General features: G+C 47.3%; 4 protein-coding genes across 4 annotated transcripts; 1 reads left to right on the top strand and 3 right to left on the bottom strand.

Moving 5' to 3' along the window:
* Nucleotides 1-1,589: 1,589 nt before the first annotated feature.
* CDV56_107558 (uncharacterized protein) lies at nucleotides 1,590-5,322 on the top strand (the record flags this gene model as incomplete). Its single annotated transcript, XM_026761177.1, has 3 exons — nucleotides 1,590-1,724; nucleotides 1,794-2,109; nucleotides 5,036-5,322. The coding sequence occupies 3 exons, from the start codon at nucleotides 1,590-1,592 to the stop codon at nucleotides 5,320-5,322; spliced, it is 738 nt and encodes a 245-aa protein (XP_026613760.1).
* Nucleotides 5,323-8,881: 3,559 nt separating this feature from the next.
* CDV56_107324 (MFS transporter) lies at nucleotides 8,882-10,463 on the bottom strand (the record flags this gene model as incomplete). Its single annotated transcript, XM_026760943.1, has 3 exons — nucleotides 8,882-9,187; nucleotides 9,233-10,170; nucleotides 10,229-10,463. 3 exons carry the CDS (start codon nucleotides 10,461-10,463, stop codon nucleotides 8,882-8,884), a joined length of 1,479 nt encoding a protein of 492 aa, XP_026613759.1.
* Nucleotides 10,464-11,215: 752 nt separating this feature from the next.
* On the bottom strand, nucleotides 11,216-13,570 carry hasF (Zn(II)2Cys6 domain-containing transcription factor hasF; the record flags this gene model as incomplete). Its single annotated transcript, XM_026760790.1, has 4 exons — nucleotides 11,216-11,714; nucleotides 11,767-12,434; nucleotides 12,488-12,997; nucleotides 13,082-13,570. 4 exons carry the CDS (start codon nucleotides 13,568-13,570, stop codon nucleotides 11,216-11,218), a joined length of 2,166 nt encoding a protein of 721 aa, XP_026613758.1.
* Nucleotides 13,571-14,786: 1,216 nt separating this feature from the next.
* Nucleotides 14,787-15,425, bottom strand: CDV56_107093 (uncharacterized protein; the record flags this gene model as incomplete). Its single annotated transcript, XM_026760712.1, has 1 exon — nucleotides 14,787-15,425. The coding sequence occupies one exon, from the start codon at nucleotides 15,423-15,425 to the stop codon at nucleotides 14,787-14,789; it is 639 nt and encodes a 212-aa protein (XP_026613757.1).
* Between the last annotated feature and the right edge of the window lie 473 nt (nucleotides 15,426-15,898).

Here is a 15,898-nt window from a genome sequence, read left to right as displayed (position 1 = left end):
ACATAGAACTAGCAATAGTTAGAGACACCCAGGGCTCACCCCCTGGCGGCCTTTGCCCTGATCAGGGATAGTGGAAAACGTGCAAGTCACGAGCCACGGCCGTAAAATATACACACACACACACTCTATCCAGACCGCGCGCACCTCCTATTCTAGTTCTTCAGCGAGTTCTTATTGTACATACCTAGTCATAGGTTTACCTACGGCCTAGCCCGTAACACCTTCTGCCTATTGGGCGACTCTAAAACTAGGTGCAAGGGGTAGTTAGATAGGCGAACAGGAAGGATGATAGGATCAGTTAGGAACTTAGGTGGCATATTTAGTAATAAACCTGGATAAAAAAAATCTACTCGATAACGAGATTTGTATCGCAGCTTGAGTGAGACCAATGAGTCTCGTCATGGCGAGATTTCTTGTTATTTTGGTGGACAATCAATTTTGGCACGGATGTTCTCTCGCTACATGGAGGTTCTCGCTATATATCGGGGCTCGCTGTAACGAGGGTTTACTGTAACTGCTTGGACATGTTCAATTTGAGCAGCCATTGTATTGGTCTAGGGGTAAAAAAGAACTGCTCTCCCTCTGGTGCTTGAGACGCCTTCTTGCTGCTAGGGCTTGGCCTGATAGACGAAAAACGGTGTTCCATGTACTACAAGTACTCGTACCAGATCTCACATTCAAGGGATCATTTCGCAGAATGATGTAGAGCGTGGAAGGTGGCAGGAAGAACACATACTCATTAAGATTGGCGTACTGGCTTCAGAGACCCTTGTTAATTGAATGTAACTGTAGCTTCAAAGTCCACCACAACGGATGACCAACTGTTGATGATGGGTAGGCATAGGAGGCTTGGGTAAATTGGATTCTGAGACACAGTGCTTCTGAGGAGTATTGGGCTTGATGACAAGGTGTGATTTGCTCTTAAACTGCGCGAGTGTACATCCTTGTGCTTTAGTTGGTATTTCCATATTTACATACAGTGCAGGCAGTGGGGTCATTTTGAGACTCCCACAACCCACTAGGAAGACTACATTGGGATGAATGGATATTCTCTAGCTGTTAATTTCATAATGCCAATCCTCTACTACGATTGCACAGACGCCTGCGAGTACAGACTCATTGAACACACAGAGAAGATGCCAACTTCTGTAAGGTACAACGTACTCCATCCACAACTAAATAGGGTGGATATAGGAGAATCTGTACCCATAGAATGAGGTCCTTCTCCTCTCTCGATTTCTCATTATCAAACACCAGTATGTCTGACTCGCCGGACTATTATACCCTGGTCTAGTCATATACTAGCCCAAGGGTCTCTGGAATGGTCTAGTCACGGCGAATAGAATACTTCGCCGGAATTATTGCAATCAGAATAGCCTCAGACGTTGCGTCTCAAGGACGAGACAGGCCCTAGTGAGCTGCTGGCAGTATCGTATGATCCAGTATAGTCGTAAATAGCACCGAATGGCTTGGGTAAAGGGTATAAAAAGCCTAGAATTCCCTCCAGTCGGTCTTGGAAATATCCATCAAGCATCTCCTCCTCATCCTCCAAGTCTGTTTGGCACGAAGCAAACCTCCGACCCATCACAATGCGTCTTCCAACGGCTGCTATTCTTGCCACCGTCCTCGCCTTTACGCAGGCTGCTCCCGTCGAGCCAACTGCCACCGTCGAGCAGACCGTCGACGTTGAGCAGGCTATGCCAGGCCAATCCCCAAATCCCAGTGTCGTCTTCGCGATCGACGCCGCAAACAACAGAGTCGATGAGTGTGGTGCCTCTAGCTTCGAAAACTAGACCTCGGAAGCCTCTCCGCTTGTAAGCGACTGCCAGCAGATTACCAGGAACATTGCCAATGGTGGTCGCTGGGAAGTTGAGGACTTTGGTGGACAGCACCAGCTTGTCCAGTATGGCACGTGTGCCTTTGGTGTCACCGGCGACAAATCCATCAACGGATTCTACGTCGGCAATTCCGATATCATTGACCTGATCAATGATTCTATCAGCAGATATCAATGGCACGGCAAGGTTGGGTCGAAGGGTGTAATGGGTTGCCATTCCCTCCTCGGAGCGATGAGCGGTGCTAGGGTTACCTGGGGATTGTACCATAACCGTTAGTTACTTTTCTCTGTTGAGAGCCAAAGTTGTGTATGTAGTGTGCCTTGGGCCCTGGTTCTTCTCTGTGGGACGGTGTTAGGTGATAAAATGATGAACCAATAAAGGGTCCAGTGGAGATGAATCGTGCGTTTTCAGTTCGGGGTTATTTCCGAATGAAGGAAATCAAGAAAGGTTCTCGTCTTGTCTTAATCTGCTGAAATAAACGTCGCTATCTACCTTACCTTGGTCGTTCTTTTGTTCTACTTACCGCGAAGGTCCCCCCTTCCCAAGTAAGGTACTCAGAAATTTCCATTTCAGACATGAAATGGGTATGCAGACTATTATCCTTATGTCGTGTGTTTCCTGACATGACATGTCATTATGGAAACAGATGAAAGAGAGAATGATCATATCATTGATGGTGATGCTACCTAGAGCTATGGAAGATGGGATGAAAATAAGAGGGAGATGCTCAAGCACGAGGTAATGCAGGCGAACGAGCAGCTGCTCTCACACCCTTTCCCAAGATGATGCCTTTCCTTCTCCATATCCGCTCTTCTGTTGCCCGTTATCAGAACCATTTGTTATGGGACGCACAAACATGGATCTTCCAATCTAGACGTGCCGTAGGTACAAGAAAGAATGGCTGAGAAACGGGAGAAAAGGCGAATGTTGTGAGCGTTGATGATCCGAAAACGCTTCGAGACCTAACTCAAGAGTCAAGAGGACATTTAATAGTAGATCCAACCTCTGTTCTGCAGTAACCATATCTAAGCATTAAAAACAATCTGCATTATCACATTTTGGCTTTATCACCTTTAAAAGTTCCTTGCTCTAAGCTAACATACTAATAAGAACCATATGTCTGGCTACAATAGTCAAGGTTCATTGTTCTGATGCTGTATAACTATCATCCTTATTAACTCTAGCAATATATTACTGGCATTGCCCACATCTGTACTTAGCTTCAGGAATATAGAGATACTGTCTCCATATCTATACTATATTAGATGCTTCCATCTAAAGCCAGCCATCTTTAGAAATAGTAGTGTAATAATATCATCTTAGGGCTTGACCATTATAGTCAGTGCTCCTAACCCATAAATCCATAAAAGTTATTACAAATCAGTTGGCTTCGGCCGCATAGGTTCACATCCTATCACTGACAGCTTTTTTTTCGTTTTCTCATCTTCCACTCCCAGAACAGGCCTTGGTAGATAGTGGTTCCTATCAGGGTATATGGCTATCCCCCTGTGACGGGAAAACCTTTAAAGCTAATCTGCCAGCGGTGACCACAATCAACAAAAACTTTGCTCACTGGTTCACAATTACAGGGGTAAAGCAGGTGATGATTGCGACACAGTGGATGTATTTAGTCTCTGCCCGAGGCTTCCATTTGCTCATCCCCGGCCAATAACTGCAAGCACTGTTGTATGGAGAATAGCTAAGTCTGCCACCCAGCCTCCATCCCCCATTCCCCATTCCCCATTCCTTTTGCTTCCAATAACTCAATCTCCTTGCCAGATCCTAGGGCATAAAAGATGCAAAAACATACAACAGCGGGGATTCGCTGGTGGTCACCCACCCAACTACTAACCGGCCGGCGTGTGGCTTAAGTACGGCTGAGCGGACGGGAAGCCCTGTTTTCCACACCCTATGGTCGTATGTACTTGGATAGACTGATTTGAGAGTTATATACAAAGTAAAGACATGTATAATATTGAGATTGAATGATTGACATTGATGAGAGTCGATCACGTCAATTTCTTTGTAGGAATTGCTCTGTACATTCACAATGAAGCTGGAACATGACTATAAACTTAGTCTTCTGAAGACATACCACAATGATAGTGAGCCACCTTGCCGTGGGCTCTATTGAAGGCAATGAGGCAGAGTAGAGCTGCTCCTTAAGACTGGAAAAGTGGATGTGAACTTCATGCATCTGTGTTGTTGGACACCACTGTCATGGCTGCAAAGTACGCGCATGAGATAGTAGTAAAGCTGCTTCTTGATACTGAAAAGGTGGACGTAGACTCACATGATCTAGGTAGACACTACTCTAATAGGTTGAAAATATATATATATAATATATACTCCGTAGTAAAGTCAATTCCCTCTTCTGTTTCCTGTATCTTGGCCATTTGAGACTCATGAAGAAGCAGGTCATAGTTAGTCAGCCACTCCTCCTGCAATTTATTCATGCAAGGTGCAACTCGCTGGCTGCCATTGGTTATTTGAGTTCCCTTCCTTTCTGTTACAGACTGGATTGTGAAGGACATGAAGGAATTGATGATCCTAATTCCTCATCATCTGACGGCAAAGAAGGGATGTCATTTGACATTTAGGACTCCGCAGATCTGGATTGATCTATATGTGTTATCCACGGGTTGCGAAACCTTGACCAGAATGTTGCTTACCTAGGAACCGGAGGAGTTAAATATAGTTTGATAGTTGGATGAATTGTCATACGTTCCATCAACGGATAAGTGGCGCAGGAAAACACCCGCTTGTAGATCATGAAGGTCAGCGTGGCTTTACGAATTACAATTCCATCCAGGACTCGGACTCGAGTGGTAAACTAGGATTATTAAACTCTTTTGCTACATGGCCATCGAAGCAAATATAAGCTTGTGACCAGGTCTAAGTCTCAATAAAAGTCTATATAATCAGCCTTGGATACCACCATGCTGCTCATTTCATCTCTACCGCGAATTTCACTTACAAAAAGCGACAGAAAAGTTCCTCGTACTCATCATAATGCCATCTGGTTCTTGTCTCTGTCGAGCAATCCAGTACGAATACAACGGCGAACCTGTCTCCAAGATATGCGGACCCCCAGACCCCGGAGCTGCAGCACAAGTCCATATTAACATGACTATAGGCAATCTGCCACTGTCTCACCTGCCGGAAAATCAGCAGTGGAAGCTCAGTCGGCCTTCTAGTCCCGCAGGATCAATTCCACGTGGTCAAAGGGACTGCAAAAGAACACCATGAGACCCATGAGAGCGGCATGCACCTGACCCTCCGCTTTTGCGGGACTTGTGGCTGTCCGCTATACAAGACAGCCGATCGGCAGGAGGTTGAGGGTGGTGTGATTATTCTCGCGGGGACGCTGGATGATCCTCGGGCTCTTGATGATGCCAAACCCGAGGCCGAGTTCTTTGTCAAGGATCGAGCTTCATGGTGGCCGGCCCTGGCTGACGCGAAGCAATTGCCGGAATTCACTTGATGCTGGTGAAAATGTATTCGATGGGTCTTTGTCTCTCAGCTTGTTGCGTTCTAGTACAAAGATCTTGGTTTCTCTGGTGCGACCTCTTCAGCTGAGCCATCGGACCTTCCCTATATTTCGAGTCCATGCTTTTATCATGAATAAAGATATCAATGTTCATTCCACGTTTATATATATTTAGTATGCCTAATTCCTTGCGAGTCAGTAAATAGGATCCAGAGAAGAAACACCAACTTACTTGTTTACCAGTAAGTTTCGTGGTGAGAGGAGGAAAGCGTCCTTGAGATTCAGGGACCTTTTCAGTAGGTCCAGGAGATCCATGACATAATCTGTCTATGATGCTGTACCCCTCAAGAGGGGCCTAGTTCTGTATAAGCGAGAGCGGAGGATGTCAAAGAAGAGGCACCAGCATCCCAGCCGGTCGAAGCTGGGAAATACCAAAGAACTACTCGACGGGACAAGGGAGACGTTTGTACCTCCCATTCGACTCTAATAGTGTGTTTTTGGGAGGAGTCGAGAGTTGAGAGTTGAGACTGAGAAACAATTCAATAAGGTTGGAACAAATCCTCTGTGGAGTGATCATCCCCATAGCCATGTGGAACCAAGGCAACCATATAAAACAGTAACATCCCCTTAATTGCTCAACATACTTGGGCAGTTATCCGCTGCTTTTTCACATCAACGGAAAAAACTTGAAAATATATGGAGAAACTTATGCGAAGTACTAAGAAAGAGTCCCATACGCCTGATTGACCTTTCGACCGTAATGAACAGGACTTTAGGGCCCAATGTTGGGCTTGTTGTGATAGACGTGTCCGCTGTGGCTCCGAAAGTCCTGCTTGCATCAAATACTCAGCCAAAGGCTTTCAATGTCCCAGCTACAGCAGAACGAGACCCTTCCGTTGGAAGAAGCCGTTGAATCCCGGGTCTCGATATCATCCGTGTGCGAAACATAACAGTCAGTACTTACTCTGAAGGAAAAAGATATCAGCCGATACCCTCTTTTCAACTGCGATTTGAGCTCACGCTTAGTCTGTCAGGCAATTCTGGAACCAGAGCTACTGTCGCATTGCGGCCTGCGGGACTAGATCTCCATGACTGGGTAATAGCTAAAGAGGTCATATACTGTAAGCGTTGTCCGGAATTCTAATCAACAGTGCATTCACTGTGAAGCATCTTCAGGAGCCTCTAACCAAGAGTTCACAGATAATGAGCGTATAGCTCCTGATTTGGTGGCGATGGATGACCTAGCCAACAAATTCCAGTGGGATATTCTGAGTGCCTCAGGCCCTGCTTTACTTGAGACATGCATATGCTGCTATCAGCATCTTTCATTAGATCATTCAGTGTTGTTATGATTGCAGACGCGTTTTAAGTAGGCCCAGATTAAGTATACAGTAGGTGACGACCACTTCAAAGAGTTTATTATCTTCAACGCAGGATTAAGTGAAGTAGCAAGAGTGAGCAGTGATCATCTTGATCCAGAAAGAAGAGAGGTTCTATACCTTACCATCCTCGGCAGTGTAATGATGCTATTGTGGTCTCAGGTTAGAGTGAACCCCCTTTACCAGTCCGTCACTATACAGAAGCGTGAATCTAATAGACTCCTTAGCTACAGCAAGGGGCGTATGGACAATGGCGAACTCACCTAGAGGAGCCAAAGCGCTCATTGATTCATTCAGTGGGCCGGAGTTTCTAGTAGTACAGAATGAAGAAGTGTGCTCGCTGGTTTTCAACATATTTCTGGTTGATATCATGGCGACAACAACGTGCCCAGTTACCTCCATGCCCCTAGATACGGCGGAAAGACATCAAGCGTATCATCAGATCCTATCTCTGCTGAACCAGAAAGGCTGTCCATCTCCCTTCTACATACCCCCAACCTCATCAAGATCATCATTGAGGTCAATCTCATTAGAGCAAAGGCAAACTCAACCAAGGCCTTTGGGGACACGGTGGAATGTCCTATGGGCTACAAGTTTTCAGAAGTACTGTCAGATTAAACCACCATACTCTGCTTGATGGCCGCATACATCGCAACAATTCAACCTCCATTGGCTCGAGAATTGGAAGTAACCGGGCTCTACCCTATCATGAAGGTCAGAAATGTCCAGGGAATCAAGATAAGATGTTGGAGGAAGCAAGAAATTACGCCCACTATGCTCAATGCTTCCATTCAGCCATAAAAATATACGCAATAGAGACGTTTATAGCTGGGGAGCTTGTGGGCGGATGCGAGAACGGCTGCGACGCCAGACCAATACTAGTGTCGTCTAGTACTCTTGACAAGATGAGAGATGCTTGACAAACGGCATATCATGAACTGATGACATCCCTCAGATTTCTTCTGGGCGCAAAGGGACGCCAGGAACGGGCCTGATTTCGACTTTATCTACGGCCAGTTACTCGAAATGACGGCAGATCTGGGAACTATGGGCATGCGAGATGCTGCCTTACTTCTAGAGAAGTTATGGGCGGCGACGTCAACGGCCGACACCACTACTACAACGTGGGAGGATGTTTTCAGAAATGCACCACTATAGTAAAGTAAAAGTTATTAAGGAACCTCAGCATATCAAAGCTGTCAATCCTCTTATTATCATACAAGTCCGGCAAAGACCTTCTGTACGTAAGACAGGAACCCCAAGATTTGGTTGACTGCTTCGAATCGAAAAAGGAGGTAGAGGTTGAGATCACAATATACAGTCTTTTTGCCTTACATGACTCTATTGCATGCAATCAATGCAACCTCTATATTAGTATGGTCTCTCCTCGTGAACATCATGTTACCACAGGGCATCACCTACGCAGCATCTTGGATCCTTTCTCACCCCTGGTGTTGGATTTGCGTGTTCTACCTTGCACAGAACTCTTTAGCTTGCTGCAACCTTCAGGCTAATAACATGGAAGGCACCACTCATATTTCTCGACTTTGTCTCGGAGTTCTCCTTCGTACCTTGGCTATGTTGTGCGTTTGGGTTGACGGTCTTGCTTTTGCATGAGGTCTGAGGATAGTCCTAGGTCTGGCCGTCTGCCTACCTGACTGTTCTATCATTCTGGAGGTGCTATCAGTTCAGGTGATATATAAGGACATTATGAATACAGACTGGTAGAAGAATAAGCCTGCCTAGTTTCTTGTAAAGACGCCATTTAGAAAGTTAACATGGCAGTGGGCATCACTAGTACGTACATGGTCCTAGGCAGGATGACTCTGAAGGTCATGGCAATGCTTCTCATCATAACTGCGAAGTAAGGATCATCAGGTGCCGGTATATAGCAGAGACGATAAGTAGAAATTTGATATTTGCATTCCCTTGACGTGGAACTGGGAACGCACACAGATTTCTAATATTCGTACAAGAGGACAAGGGGCCATATATGACGGCTTACTGTTTTCCTGTCCCATGGTCTATTCTATCCTATTAGACGTGGGCTGGCATTGCTTTGTATCAACCTAAAAAGACGCAATAAGTATATATGGTATCTTTTTTAACCTCTGAACTTTGTCTTTTTCAATGATTCTCATTCTACTATTAAACAATGTAAAATAGGAAATGCCCTACTGCATATCCCCCAGAGCCACCTTCATCCTCGCACTCCACTCTTCCCGCTTGATTCGCAACAGAATCAAAGGTATCCCACTGAGCAGACAGAAGAGACAGGCTGCCGTAAAGGACCAGCCAGTACCAATGGCATCAAACAGGGGCTGCGCTATCACCGCACTCACACAGGACAAGCTGTTACGCATCAGATTGTTCACCGCAATGCCCATAGTTGACCTCTTGGGTGTGAACTCCGTCAGCATCGTCATGGTCACATTGGTGAGGATCATTCCCGCGAAGCCGTAGAAGAAGTTGCCGATCAACTATATGTTGTTAGATTTGAGAGTTAGATGCAAGGATGTACTGACCGGCACCAGCCAGAATGCATGCTTGTCGGCCGTCCACCCCCACCACAACAATGCCCCCGGGAAGAGAATACCCGCCAGCAAGCAGTTCTCGCCGAGGCGGTCGACTGGGTGTAAGATGAGATTGCCCTCGTCGTCGAAGCGTCCCTCGTCCTGCGCTGTCCGTTTCATGATATAATCCTGCCAGCGGCCGCCGATGATCGCACCAAAGAGCAGTCCCAGGCCGCCGGGGATATACGCGACTCCAACGATGACCGAGCTCCACGAGTACGGCGGTAAGGCGAAGGTATCTTCGATGGAGACGCAGAGGAGGTAGTACGTTGCGAAGACGATGCTGGTGTAATACACGGTGATGAGGATGGGCGGGTACTGCAGCAAGGTCGCCGCCTGGATGGGTTCCAGCAAGAGATTCACGACTTTTGTCGCGGGTCTTGTCGACTTGGCCCGCTCGTTGTGCTGGTTCTCTTCAAGGTTCGTCGCAGTCTCTGGCATGAGGAACACCATGACTAGAAACACAGCCCACCCGTAGATCACCATGAACCACTGCGTGCTGCGCCAGCTCCACCGGGTGACCAGCGCACCACCGATGATGGGAGCGAACATAGGGCCGAGCATGAAGGCGCCCATGGCTTTGCCTCGTTCCTGCGCCTCAAACATATCAGATATGGTACCAGCGCTGACAGCCTGGAGGGATGCGCTGGCGGCGCCGCTGAGGAGTCGCATTGCGACAAACATGCCAATGTTAGGGCTGATTGCGGCCAGGATGCTGAAAAGGCCAAGGGAGAAGAAGGAGAGCAGGTAAACTAGTCGACGACCGTAGAGTTCTGCCAGGTGTGACCACCAGAGAGGTGCAATGGCGACAGAGAGAGAACCAAAGGCAATAGACAGGTTCACCACGGAGACGGTCGTATGAAGATCCTCAGCGATCATGATGAGGCAGGCTATCCTTCATATTAATAGCAAATCCGTCAGCAGCAGAAGCACTTGGAGAAGACCTACGGAACAAGACACCACTGCTCAGAGGCACGACCAATCCTCCCCCTGCCACTATGGCCGTCAAGAACCACTTGCGTCCCGCGGGATATTTTCGCGGATCTTCAATTGCTGGGACAAAACACAGAAAGGATAGGAATCCTCGACGAACATGACGGGAACCACCTCGATCATCTTTCTCTTGCTTCAGCGTAAGATCAGCCTTGATATTAGTTTCTTCCGTGCTTCTTGGGGGCTCCATATGCTCCAAATCCGGTGGTGATTGAGGTGTCTCGCTTCTGTGACTGCATGTTTATCTCGTACTTCAGCTAGTGACTTCGTTTAGCAGGAATGGCAAAGTCTGATATTTGTTATGCCACAATCATACTTCTATACCCTTATTCTAGTATACTACAGAGTACGCTATAAAATAACCTCGTACGAGCAGTGGATCCCTCGGCCGAGCCCACCTTTGTCTCCTCGTACGAGGCTAACAGTTACTCTACTCACAGTATTTAGTTTGAAACCGGACAGAGATCTCCCCAAATAAGCCTCTATATCCTCTGTAGTAAGAGCGATGGTCTTTAGGTTAATTGACAAGGGTAATACAGTACGTATTATCATTTATCAGATCCACACATTTCTGACTGACCACTATATATGGACGTCGGAGGATCCGCAGATGCTACGCTACAGGCACCGGTGACGCTCGCGCCATATCACGTCCTCTCGATACGGTATCCTCATCTGTCATAAGGTGGTATTCTTTATTAGAAATAGTCACCAGGGAAATGATTCCTTACTTGGCGATTGCACCAGACAAGGCATTCATAGCTGTTTTGATGAGACTGTCAGAGCTGCGTAGTGATTAAAGCTCGAAACTGCCTGACCGTAAGACTAGTAGGTATCTTCTATAATTCTCTGTGGTTGTTCTCAGTACTCAGGGCAATCTGTAAGATACGAAATAGGGATGTCTTGATGAATGATCTACTGTAGAACTAATATGCTATGACATTAGCTCCACTGCGAAGGATTGGGAAACGACATCGGGTCAACACCCGCAAGGTCAGGGAAATCAAAGTCCCCTAGGTTCATAAACCCCAAAAAATCCCCAGTATCTAATCCCATCCCCGCCGAACCCATGCTATCCGGCACTGATTGCATCAGCATCGGATTGTCCTCTGGCCCTGGGGTGAGACCGGCTGTTCGACTGTCCTCGGCGGGACCGAGATTGTGGGATCGAAGTCGATCAATCAGCCATATAATGGCTCGCCATGCCCCGGTTGTATGCTGGCCGCGGATCTCGTAAATCGCATTTGCTACCTGCAGACCCCTTTGTCGAAGATCGGCCCACTCCGAGGTTTGAAATACAGGGCTACAAACCTCAGAAAGGACGTAAAGGATGGGGTAGAAGCCGGCATGAGAAGAAATATGCCATTGGAATGGCTCACAGTCCTTGCTTGAGGCGATAGTACACCAGTTCTCTACGGTTGTGGCCGCATCCATGAATATACTTTGCAAGTCAGCAAATGCAATGACGTTGTTTGGACCTTTGGGGGTGTTACCTCCTTCGCATGGCCGGGCTGATGATCTTCTCGCGGTCCTGGCGGGAAATCTGGATCCAAAATATGACCCAAAATTTGGATTTTAGATGAGCACTGAGATGCAAGGCCATTGATTGCAAGCTGACCCTCTCGTCGCAGTATTGAACAAGATTAGCCAGTGCCTTCTCCAGCTCAGCTGCCATGGCCTCGGCAGTTTTTAATAGGGTTTGAAGTTCAGGCAAAACTTGAGCTTCTCCCAAAGCTCCCTGGAAATTGGCCCGTAGTCTCTTTCGCGATGCGTGTGTGATCTGAATAATGCGCCCGTAACATTGGGCGGCTGTAATTCGAAGCAGGTAGATGGTCATATCCGTGAATTTAGGCGCATCTGAGAGTCGGGTAGAGGGTGCCACTCCTTCTATTAGATCAACATCATCCACATTGCGAGGGAGACGCGTATCAAAATCAGACTCATGGATTGAAGGAGCAAAACCATGACCTTCCGCAGCCCGAAAGTCTAGGTGACAGATCTGTGCCCATAAACGGCGGCGCAGCTCTACTTGCACTGTGTCAATCGTTCCCAGTGGTAGCGCTAATGGGTCACGGTGGAGGCCTTGAACAGTGGCCATGCGAATGGCCAGACCCGTCAAGGGCCACACTCTGCCCATGTCATCTTCCCGATATTGAGCTGTCTGCGACTATGTTTAGCTGTGAACGGCTATCTTCCACAGATACAATAACTTACCAAAAAGATAACAAATGCTTGTAAAACCTCAAAGATCCTTGAGGTCATAAACGCATGTTGTTTCAGGTATGCTTCTGTCCCAGCTCGGTACCTTTGCAGGAGATGGGATTTGTTTGTGTTGAAGACTGTAGAAACATCGGTTTCTTTCATACTATTAATGGCTGCATAAAAAATGGACATGGCCAGCGGCTCAAATGCATCAAGTTTGTTAGGATCGAATGTCATATTGTTACTGTAACTGCTGCCAACTGGAGTCTTGTCTAGGGAGTAATGGGTGCGAATGAATCCATCAAAGCGACGAGCTAAACTGGGACGGTGCACTATTCGGACTATGGGATCGACATTGGCTAGGAAAACATTGAGCAGTAAATAGCAATCTTCTCGAGTATCGGGATAAAAGCTGTACGCATTAGACGGTGAGGTATCACTTCCCCAGATAAGATGATCGTCTGGAGGCTGTTCCGGCGAGGACTTTTGCGACTCGGTGAGCAGAGATTGGATATCCTGAATCTGCTTGGTGAGAGATCAGATCACCATTCATTTCACATCTTTTTTCTTCTCCTACAAGAGTACAGGGTTCATTGTTTTGCACACCTCTTCAGCCATCCAGGCCCAGTGTTTGCCCGAGATGAAGCGAGGTACTCCATTCTCTAAGATGAGCACATCTTCCTGCGATTGGCGCAGCGGGGTTGCCGCATCTCTGGGAAGAGGTGAGGATCGAGTAGTAGGATAAGATCCCGACAAGGCAGGACTTTGCTCCGATGCTTCATATGGCAGCGCCTGTGCTTGGGCCAGAATGGTCGCCAGACGCTGGAGTCTGGGATTGATCCTGGTCAGTGTGGAGGACACCTTGGTAGAGGTTGATTTGGTCACCCGGCTGGATTCTGAGGCCAGTCTGGGTGACTGAAGGGAAGACACATAGGAACAGGCATGATTGCCTCGCTCGCATGTGAAACAAATAGGTTGTCGGCGATCACATTTGACCTTTCGACGACGACATGGTAGACAAGAGGTGATGGGACGAGTGTAGTTGCCAATGAAGGGAGCGGAGTCAAAGGGAGAAGACGATGATGAGGTATACATGATGAATGCTGTTGAGACAATAACTTAGATAATAAGAAAAATAAAAGTAATGATAATGACAAAAAGGCAGAGCCGAAGACTTTGAAGCTACACCTCCAGCATCTAGATGTTCGTTGAGTTAGCCAGTTAATGGAATTACCAGCGTAATGGTCTGTTTCCTGAGAGGTAGGTAGTTTACTTGGGCACTTTTGCATTGTTCAAGGTGGATGGAAATATATATTGAGTACAGCAAGTACGCTGAGAGACAGGGATCCATACCATAATGGATAGTTCAATAGCCCTAACTGCAGGGGTAAGACTGTAGTTATGAGTAACTAAATGACTTAGTAACTTAGCCCAAGATATACCCCTGATAGACTAAAGTACCCAAGATACTGTTAATTTGTAAAGAAGCCCTGGTACATTCACAAATTAAGCTGGAACACGACACACCTATGGAAATAGCAGAGTGAAAGTGGTCAATCGGGGAGGGAGGGAAAAAAAACACTCAAAAAGAAATGTGAAGAAATCTTCCGATGCGGGGAATCGAACCCCGAGCTGCTGTGTGAGAGACAGCGATGTTAGCCATTACACCACATCGGATACTTGTTGAAGAGTTGGCCTTTTTTAACCCTATAGGGGGGTAAAACTGCGCAAAAAGGTTTAAACGGCTTCAGTTGCGCCCCACTTCGGACCACGGATCATTGGACCCATTACCAGATACAAAGTGACACAGAGAATTTCCTGAATTATGGATATAGATTTTGGGGTGTGCTTCAACAATATCCGATGTGGTGTAATGGCTAACATCGCTGTCTCTCACACAGCAGCTCGGGGTTCGATTCCCCGCATCGGAAGACATTTCCTTTTTTCACTCATTCTCGTGTGAAGACATATCTTTTTAATATCGTATACTGGCTAGCTCACTCGCTTTTGTCCTGCTTGCTACCTGCAGTATCAGCACATTTGTTTGTGTCCACTACCTGATATTTTTGCATTATGTGATGCTCTATCTTGAAGATCAGTCAAGGAAACAACCAGAGTAAATAGGAACCCATCATTCCATTAACGCCAAAGATCAACCATGAATCGCAATGTAAACATCATCAGCAACCCGAAAAAACATGAAGATAAGGCCAGCCCAAAACACTGAGCTGCAGATATCGTAATTCACCATAAGAAAGACCTCCCCCAGACTGTAACCAGTCGCTCGAACCAATGCAGGTCGAGCATCAAACTATGTTGACTTCTGCAGCCTCTGCTCAACCTCCTCCAACAACGCCCCCAGTTCCTTCCCACCCTCACCAGCCTTCCCCTCAACATCCAGTCCGCGCTCGAGAATAGTCCTAGCCTCCTCCCAGCGTCCCATCTCAGCCAGACACTTGCCCGCGCGCCACCAAGCCTTCACATTCGCAACAGGCTTGCAATCACAGCTAGACTTGGCGTCCAGCATTCCCTCGGGCCAGGCCTGCTGCGCCATGTACGCCTGCGAGCGGTTGGCATACAGGCCGGATAACTCGTCGCGGACCAGATTGACCGGTTCCCAGCCGGGGCGACTAAGGGCCATATCGATGGCGTAGGTGTAGAGCTTCACGGCCTCTGCGTAATTGGATTTGCGGTAGGCCTGGTTGGCGGTGTCGCGGAGTTTGGTGATCTGGGCGCTGCGCTTGGGGTTGATGGGGAGTGGCGGAGGGGGGATGTTAGGGGCGTCGAGGGCAATTAGTGAGCGGTGCAGGTTGTTGAGGGCTTGCAGCTCTTCGTTGACGGCTTTAGTTTGAGAGGCGGATTGGCTGGATGAGGGAGGAAGGGAGATGGCTTTGGAGGTCGGGTCGAGGTGGAGGGGGTAGTGGTTGAAGATGTCGATGCTGCTGGCCATTTTGATGGAAGGGCCGGCCGGTCTGATATACAAGTTTGGAGTTTTGCCCGAGTTCCAGTTTCAGCTAGTTGCGACTGTGTCAGTCTGGATACATAGTATGGAGTCATGTCCAGTATTGCACACTTACCAAAGAGTGAGAATCAAAAAAAATAGCAACAACAGCTATCGCTTTCAAAGCCTAAATCTCCTTGTAGACAAATATGGTGTGAAAGGGGTATCTTTGAAATGGTCACTGACTATCTACATTGTCAAGATCGCAAGCTGTCCAGAAGCTATTCAATACGAACGGAAGGCGGTGGCAGAACCCGCATACTCCGTACACAAGTCTTTATCAGAGGCATATCACTATCCCGCTGGTTGGAGGTAATTCCCCATGTCATGACTTCAACACGCTTTCCATGTTTGGGTCGTCAATATTCGTCTTATTCAATAGCATGCGTCATTGCCATATTGACTCAAACTAGACGTTGATT

This window comes from Aspergillus thermomutatus (assembly GCF_002237265.1).
Source record: "Aspergillus thermomutatus strain HMR AF 39 chromosome Unknown NODE_117, whole genome shotgun sequence".
Classification (NCBI taxonomy): domain Eukaryota; kingdom Fungi; phylum Ascomycota; class Eurotiomycetes; order Eurotiales; family Aspergillaceae; genus Aspergillus; species Aspergillus thermomutatus.
Note: the sequence above shows the minus strand (reverse complement) of the source record. Positions and strands in the feature narration are given on the sequence as shown.